General features: G+C 36.0%; 1 protein-coding gene across 1 annotated transcript in view; it reads left to right on the top strand.

The window, feature by feature from the left end:
• Positions 1-4,293: 4,293 nt before the first annotated feature.
• si:ch211-191a24.3 (tensin-3) overlaps positions 4,294-9,524 on the top strand; it is a 57,738-nt gene continuing 52,507 nt past the window's right edge. The window contains exons 1-2 of the mRNA XM_037770139.1: positions 4,294-4,406; positions 8,512-8,686. Coding sequence (XP_037626067.1) covers positions 8,537-8,686 — 150 coding nt within the window. The 5' untranslated portion in view covers positions 4,294-4,406; positions 8,512-8,536. The remainder of the gene's footprint in view (positions 4,407-8,511; positions 8,687-9,524) is intronic.

The raw sequence follows: 9,524 nt of genomic DNA, 5'->3' as shown, positions 1-9,524 counted from the left end.
TCTTCTAACCATAACCCCGAGCATGGCACGGCCTCGAAAAGACAGTAAAGTCGGTTGCGTCTTTTAATAAAAAAAAATAATTCGCTAACATCTGGCGGGCCAAATCAAACCTGATGGCGGGCCAACTTTGGCCAGCGGGCCCCACTTTGGACAGCCCTGCTATAGAGATATGATCATCTAACTCTGTAGCCACTTTTAAAAAGTAAAACTTTTGAAAACAATTTTTTTTAGGATATAGCATTCCTATAAGTAGAAGGGTATAAATATATGTATGTATGCATCCGTTTCTGGACGCATGTGTACATTTATACACATTCATGTATATATACTGTATATTTGTTTTATCAACTTGTCATACCATTTTACCACTTCTATTATTATTGATATGTTCTGTGATGTTCTGTTTTAGCAGTTGCCATATTTGTTTTACTCTATCTGCTTTTATTGTCTGATGTTCTGTTTTAACAGTTACCATATCTTTTACTCTATTTATCTGCTTTTATTGTCTGATGTTCTGTTTTAACAGTTACCATATCTTTTACTCTATTTATCTGCTTTTATTGTCTTGTGAAGCACTTTGTAACATCTGTTTTGAGAAGTGCTATATAAATAAATGTATTATTATTATTATTATTATTATTATTATCTCTTTTCTCTTCATAAACATATTGCATCATTGCCTACTCCAAAAATCTCAACTGTGATTGAGAGGTGTAGCAGACTTATTTTTTAAAGAAATTAAGCAAGTAGTTGTATGTTTCACTGTTCACTTTCTATGATGTTAATGTGTCGGTCAAAAAAAGCATCTGTCATTTTACTAACCTCCACATAAAGATCACACAGCTATAGTTGTTCAAAAGGTTCTCCCATTTACATAGCACATTTACATAGTCTCTGAAATTAAAATAAATAAAAATATGGTGTGAGCAGTACTCCCAAGGGCTATGAAGAGCAAGGCCATTCAAAATGATTTCCCCGCAATGTTTATTATTTAGTTTTTTATGCACCAAATATTTGGAACAAGCTCCCAGAAACCTGCAGGACCAACTCCAACTCTTAGTTCTTTTAAATCAAAGCTTAAAACTTTCCTGTTTGCTGCTGCTGCCTTTTATTAAACCAGATAATGATCTTATATACTGCACTAGAGCTTTTACTCTTGTGTGTTATATTCTATTTTAGCTTCTATCCTAGCTTTTATTTTTTAGCTTGTTTTTATTTTCTAATCTTTAATGTTTTTATGACTGTTTTAATTATGTCTTAATGTTCTTTTGCACTTTGTCGCAATGCTCTTGAATGTTTGTGTAAAGCACTTTGAATTGCCCTGTTGCTGAAACTCTGATCCCAGTGGTGGATTAACATACCCAGCATTATATAAAGTAGTTGAAATTAGCCCCACATTTACCAGCTGCATCATTAAAGTGGTGAACGCAAATGCATCCATAAATATAATACACAATAATATACTACTTGTTGCTCCGAAATGGCCCATTATGTATAATGAGTACTTTTACTTTTGGTACTTAAAGTAGCCTATATTTTGATGCTAATACTTTTGTACTTTTACTGAAGTAAGGATTTGAATGCATGACTTTTACTCGTAAAACTTGAATATGTCTACACTGTGGTAGCTTATTGCTACTTCTGAATACTTCTTCCACTGTCATATCCTTTACTTAAGTACAAGTAATGTAAAATACTCATTTTAAATCTTACTTAGTAAAAGTATATAAGTATAATCAGGAAATGTACTTAAAGTTTTAAAAGTAATAAATACTCAGAAAACTGTCCCCACTGACTGTTACACTGTTGATATTATATCATTAGATTATTATTATTAGGCTACTCATGCATTAATGTAGGAGGCAGGGTTTTACTACTGTAGTTGGTTGAGGTGGAGCTAATTTGTAATTTTGTATTAAACTGCAACTCGTGATTATTTTCATTATAGATTAAGATAATTAAAAAGAAAAGCAGCAAATCTTTGCGTTTGTAAAGCTGGAACCACACAATGTTTGTACATCAAAAATGACTAACCGTACTGATTATCAAAACTGTTTTGTAATCGTTTGGTTTGTTTAATTTATAAGAAAACATCATATTTTGTAAGCTCTTCATATATTTTGCAAAAAGCATCTTAATTTGTAAAATAACTAATGCTGTCAAACAAATGTAGTTACTAAAAAGTAGGCTAAAATATTACATAGTACAATATCTATTTTCGTATTCAAATATAATAAAGAGAAGATGAGCCACGTGATCCTTGTAGGTCAACACCTTTATCTTTTCCCCACAAAACACATGAAAAGTATTTCTTTCAACTACGGAAGCCACGAAGTACGAGCTTTGAATGAGCCAGTGAAGGCAACATAGAGTGCGTCTACATTAGCTCACTTGGCCATTACTGGCACATGTTAAGAGCCTGATTGTAAACTAAGAATGTGTTTTAGGGTATGACTTGTACATATTGTATCTTGTACATTTATATATAATTAAACTAACCCGACAAGTCACTGCATAGTTTATTTCTTGTCAATAAGGAAACACAGAAGAGCTGTAACTCGTCTTCTGGCTCCACCTGGTGGGATAAAGGTCGTATCACCATGGTGACCAGTGATGTTTAGGAACCACTTATTATTTTACTTTTTACAAGTCAGTGGTAGAAGAAGTATTCAGATTTTTTTTTTTTTTTATTAATTTACTTGAGTAAAAAGTAGCAACATGACAATATAAAAATGCTCAATTACAAGTCAAAGTACTACATGCAATATATGTTTTTGTTTATTTGTTTTGTATAATTTAAGACTATACGACATAACACAAAAATAAATGAATAATATACAGTGCAGGAAGAGGCAAAAAAAAACACTGGGCTGATCTGAAGCCTCCACCTAGAGACAAGATTAATATAAAGAATTAATATGACTTCACAATAGTGATAACAAAACAATTAGGACAAGTTATATATAATAACAACAATAACAATACAGTAAATATATCAAAAAAGACAAGTGTGTGTGAGTGTGTGTGTGTATGTTGCATTGAAGTGTATTGTTAGTGTTTGTGAGGAGGATATTGATTTAAATATCTATAAAGACTTCTTCAAACAACATTGTGAGTGGTAAAAAATTAAAAAAAAACATAAAAACAGATACATGAACAACTTGGGGGAAAGCAATTACAAGACAGCAATTAAATGACCCTGTAAGCGACTTTTGAAACATTTTACAGATGAACAGTTTATTGATAGATGTGAACAGCTACTCCATTATTACTTAAAAGTAGGTTGACTTTATGTAAAGTATCAAAAGCAAAATGATGTATTATGCAGCAGAATGACCCCTACCAGGGTAACATTATTAAGCCTATATATTATTAATCATGTATAATTGTTGATACTTTACAGTGTCAGTAGCACTTTAATGATATAGCGGGTCATGGTGAAGCTAATTTACTTTATTTTATAGTTTAATCCATAACAAAGCCTCATAGTTTACCTTTTGTACATACAATTTTAATCCACATAAAAAGTATAACATTTCTCATGCAATGATGCAGAGGTATAAAGTAGCAGAAAATACTCAGGTACAATTACCTCAAATTTGTACTTGAGTAAAGTAGATGAGTATATATGCTTAGTTACATTCCGCTGCTAGTTAGCACATTGTAATAGAATAGAATAGAATAAAATAAAAAGCTTTATTGTCATCCTATTAAATACAACGAGATTCACAGTTGCCACTTCTGGTCAGTGCTTTAAAACAAATACTTGACAAGACTAAACAAGGCAGATAAAACATATAACAGGTAAAACACACACAGTTATAAAGCAAATAAAACAGGTAAAGCAGATGTAATAAATAAATATAAACAGAAGTGTTACACTAGAGGTATAAAATATAAAATAGATGTAATGTAAACAGAGGTAATTGCACTTGAGGTGTATATTGCATCAAGGATATATTGCACAGTCAAATGTATAAATAATATACATAAATAATAAATCATTCATATTCAAAGTAGTTACTCTCCTTTAACAGATGAAGGTTTTGAGTGTCCTTGACATTAAAAAATTGTTAAAATCTTTGTGTTTCTGTTACTCGATTCCCCTGAGCACAGATAAAGTAAGATGACATCAGCTATAGTATCAGTATCTGATAACCCGCCTCAGTCTCTGTCACTTTCACATGCGCACCAGGGTGGACTGCTGTCACATTGCAGTCCAACAGAGGACAAAGTGCAAGCTGCAGTGTGACTGTATAGTTGATCATGCTCTCTCTCTTCTTGCTCTTTTTCTCTTCCTCCCTCCCCCTGTCACGTCTCCACCTCGTTCTCTATACCAGTCAGACTTTCACTCAATCAGGCGTCATATCGCTGTGATTTCCTTGTTTATTGCAACATCAGCAAAGGTAAGACCACATTCCTGTTGTCTAATTTTCTAATTTTGACTTACAGTAAACTACAGTTGATGTTAATCAACTTCCATGAAGCTTTTCACTTTTTCAGCATGGCCAGTTCAATGCTTATTCATGTGGGACAAACTGGACATATTGCTTCTCCCTCCTTGAATGTTAACGGCCACTGATGCTAGTCCAAATGTTGTTATAGACCACCACTTTCAGTAAACAAAGGGGCATGTGATGGATGGTAAATCTCTGGGGGATTAATAGTGAAAAGTGCCTCCCTGCAGATGCACTGAGAGGGGGCAGATTAGCCTACTGACACATTAAGACTTAACTGAACCCCAGGAGACGTGTTTCCACTTGGATTTAGTCAATTTTAAGAGGTCATTGAATGTTGCATTAAGTCTTAAAAGCCTACTTTACCAAGGACAAGCGAAAAGCCCTGACGGTGGGGGTGTGATAATCACATTTATTACCAATGCAAATGAACTTGCCTCGAATCAAGTGACATGAATTTGATACTAATTAGATGGAGAACTATACAGATATCCTTGAAACAAGTAGAATAAAATGACCTCACCCTGCTGGCGGATTTAATTCAGTGTATTTATTAAGAAATAAGATTGTATAACTCAATAAGGAGTCTCTGTGGGGATCAGATGGACTAAAGGGAGATTAGTTTACTGCTCTAATAAAAAGCATTCAGGGAAAGGGGGGGAAAAAACAGAGAAGAAGAGGATCTAAATGGAGAAAACACAGGAGGATGACAAGCCAACACAATAGGTGGTCACACAGTGAGGTGTGGTTGTCAATTTCACTTCTGGTATTTTGCACAAACACTTTCAATTTCAAAGAATCTGTCAGTTGAATTACCGACAAAACCAACAGCTTTATTCCTGCTGCGTTTAAGAAAGCAGGGGAATGTTTTTCGCTGCCAACTTATGCCAAAAGGAGAGAAAAGAAAGAAACAAAGATGGCTAATCCATTTCAGAATGCCTTCCTTTTAAATGGGAAATAGAGACTATAATTAGATGTGGCGAGTTTAAACTCAAGGACTTTCCTAAGCAACTCTCCCTATAGCAACGTTGGTGTGTGTTTGAGTGTGTGTATGTGTGGTTAAGTCACTCACTTCCGTTTGTTTTGGTTCCTCAGGCGGAGCACTGACAAATTTAGATTGCAGCGAGTCTAAAAATGTAGCAAAAACAGAGCAGAAATCCATAATTGGAGAGTAGTCGCTCATTAAGATTGTTTGCCCAGCCCTGTCAACTGTTTCAGCAAGGACACAGCTCAAAAACACAAGTACAGGAGGAGTGCATGTTTGTGTTGAAAAGTACATTTTTCACTCATGTACCAAAACAGGCCTGGGCCCCAGATGTGTATCAGCTGAACCACCCTATATAGGTGGTACACAAATTTGGCTTCTGGCTTGGGCCCATCAAACTCGGATGGGAAGCTGGTGAGAGATCAGGTCTTTGTCATATAGCGCTAGTGACTCCTACTCATTGGTCTGTCTATTTCACGATTTCATAGACCGGAGGAAAACAACTAATCAGAGCCGAGCTGGAGCCTTGCCGTCTATGAGCAGCTGTCAATCACTCACAAACGCTGATCGAAGGGTCAAAGTAGGCAGCGCTGATCAAATATGAATCAATGTTCTGTTACTGTAACACAAACTTTGAGATGTTTCTGAAAACATTTGAGGTGAGAAATGGGCATTACAGTAACAGAATATTAATTCATATTTAATCAGCGCTGCCTAGTTTGACCGTTTGATCGGAGTTCGCGAGTGATTGACAGCTGCCTCCTTTGAATGAACAGCCAATAGGAACGTTCACTCTCTGAAATGACCTGTGATTGGCCAAAGTCTCCCGTCTATAGATTTTTTAAAGCCTAAAAACAGAGCCATGAGGAGGTGCAGAAGTCTAGTTATCTCTCAGAACACTTGAATTACAATATGCTGAAGGTTATTATGGTATTTTTGCCCAATGATGCCAAAAATATTCTGCCTACTGCCACTTTAATGGTACAAATCTGGGATATGAAATATACTTGCAAAACAGGGTACCATAATGTACTTATAAAAGGTACTGCCAGAGTATATCCAGTATTTGTTCTACAAAATGTACAATTAATGTTAATATAATATATATTAATACAATTATATATATATATATATATTAATTAATAATACAACAATTAAATTCAATTTCAATTCAATTCATTTAAATCTTCCATTAGGAACTTAAGTTATGGATACAGTAAAAAAAAAAATCATATATTTAATGTATGCCTTCAAGCCACACCCTTATATACAGTATATTCAAATAAATAACCTAATTAAAAATACAAATTTTGACACTTCTGACTCATCAATAACTCGGTCTGGTCAGACCTCATGATCCTGCTACGATGATGTCAATGTGTAGTTTTGCCTACAACCATCATAACACAAATTCTACTACAGTGTTTTGTTTACTATATAGGCTACTTTATCAGCAACCAACATGGGCCACCAACACAATTCATCTGCTCATATTAAATTATAACAGAGTAGGATTTGAATCAGATGGTTCTGATTGTGAACTGAGTGACAAAATGGTGTCAAGATCATACACCAAGTTCTTGTAGAAGTACAGTGTGTTTTCATTCGCGCTGCAGTGGTTCCCAGTAGGTTATTCTTGAACGTTGCTCTGTTGAAAATGGTTGTATCACTGTTTACACTGCTGTGGTCACATGGTCAGGGTGAAGGCGAGGTTAACCACAGCTCTTTGTAGGCTCGTCTGTTGATCTCACTCCCATAGACATGCACTAACATGCATGTAATTGTCCTGGTCCATATGCTAACACAGAGCCCACAGAATTATCCCTCCATGGTTTACATAAAGAAGAATGTGGCAGGATATCACATTCTTTAGGTCTTCAGGACTTGGAGTCATAAGGTCAAAATAACATGACCCTAAAGGTACATAAATGTGTCATTAGTTATAGCTGCATGTTCTAATCCAGACACATTTTTGTGCGACCGGGCGGCAATGAACATCTTATATTTCTTTTGTTTAATCCACACAAAAACCATAGTGTAAAAATGTAAAATTGTGGATTTACAGAGGCGGTTATGTTATGGACTGTTTTGTGCCAAGAAATAGTCCGTCACGTATTGCTCTTTAAAATGCTAAGCTAACCTGTTGCTGGCTGTAGAGAAAAAGGGTATTTCCCAAAATGTCTAACTATTCCTTTAAGATTTAGGGCCCTAATTGCTGTCACCTCTTTAGTACAGTCACAGTAACTTTGAGTTACTAATAATAACATTAATTCCAGCTGCTAGCTAATAGTAAAATTTCAGCTTTTCACCAAGTTCAAACAAGATAAAAAAATGACTCTCAATTTGTATCAGTGTCATTAACACTGCCTTTATAAAACCTCCATTTGAGCACAACTTGATGATCTTTGCAGCTCTTTTCACCTAATGACAGATAATAATCAGGCAGTAAACAGACAGAGCTTAGTTTGTAGTTGGAACTTTATAGAATCAAATTAGAGAACTATTTTGGACATAGAGCCTTTTCCTTTTTTCCAATTATAGGACCATCAAGGCATACAGCTGTAAATAAACCCAGACAAAACACGACAGTCATGTGAATAACTCATTACCTTATCATTTTAAGGTCATGGTTTTCTGTCCTTGTTAGAATCAGTGTTTTGGTTAGTTGTGGGTTAGTGGTGATGAGTAATGAAGTTACGATCTGGTTTTTAGGCTGCATCATTCTTCTGTGATTCATCATCACCTCTCCTCCGGTCACAAGCCTTCAAATATTTCCAGTGAATCAGCTTTTGGTACGGTTCCTCATTTTTCTGGCCTTGACCCAGCTTTGTTTTAGCATCACATCCCGTAAAAGGATTTGCGGATTAGTAAGGCTGACCGGATTTAACCTCACATACAGTATCAGTGTGGACCAAAGATATTTGCCTCACTTGGAGTTCCCTTTGATACGACACAAGCTCAGATAAACGCTACGCAAACATCTGCTGACCTGCAGTGAAAATTCTCACTTCCCTAAACTTTCCATGACTTTCATTCTACCACACCCTGCATGCATGTCACTTCCTGTAGGGGGCCCATGTGACCGAGATCAGTCATGGAGGAACCGCAGCGAATCGATCTGACCTACATCACTGAACGCATCATCACCATTTTCTGCCCTGCTGGATGTCCAGAGGAGATCTACCTGCAGAACCTGCAGGAGATTATTCTCATGCTGCAGTCCAAGCATGGACACCACTACATGGTGAGATGGAAGTGGAAGAAGTACTCAGATCTCAAGTGAAAGTAGTAATACCAGAGAAATACTCTGTTACAAGTAAAAGTCCCATATTCAAATTTTTACTTGAGTGAAAGTACAAACATATTAGCATCGAACTATACTAAAAGTAGCAAAATAAAAACACTCGCTATGCAGAATGGCCGATTTAGAATAATATATTATTGGATGGGTAGTTTTAATAATACATCAGAATTTATGAGTTGAATAAATTTGTATTAAAGAGGACCTATTATGGTTATTTTCAGGTGCATACTTGTATTTTGGGTTTCTACTAGAACATGTTTACATGTTTTAATGTTCAAAAAACACTTTACTTTTCTCATACCGGCTGTGCTGCAGCACCTCTTTTCACCCTCTGTCTGAGACGCTCTCTAACCCTAACCCGCCCACCCCCGAAAAGCCCAGTCTGCTCTGATTGATCAGCTGGCCCACTCTGTTGTGGTTGGTCAACCAAACCAAACTCTTCAGACTACAGCTTCGCTCTAATTGGCTTTGTTTGAGGGAGTGCCAATCTAGCCGCTGGGCAGGTATTATGCAAAATGTGTTACTTGGTGACATCACCACGTTACAGAAGAAAAGGCGGGACTTCAAACAGATTGTTTCGGAGCAGTGTTTCTGTCGGGGAGAGTAACTCCCCTTGGCCTGGACTTTGAGCTTTGTAACTTTGCAGACTTTTTACATGCACAAAAAAACAAAATAATGCACTAAAGAAAGGAGAAAAAGCATAAAAGCACAATAGGTTCTCTTTAATAATCTGAATCAGCAAAGTAATGAGTTACTAAAGCTTTAAAATAAATGTGGT

Source organism: Sebastes umbrosus, chromosome 5 (assembly GCF_015220745.1).
Source record: "Sebastes umbrosus isolate fSebUmb1 chromosome 5, fSebUmb1.pri, whole genome shotgun sequence".
Taxonomy (NCBI): domain Eukaryota; kingdom Metazoa; phylum Chordata; class Actinopteri; order Perciformes; family Sebastidae; genus Sebastes; species Sebastes umbrosus.
Note: the sequence above shows the minus strand (reverse complement) of the source record. Positions and strands in the feature narration are given on the sequence as shown.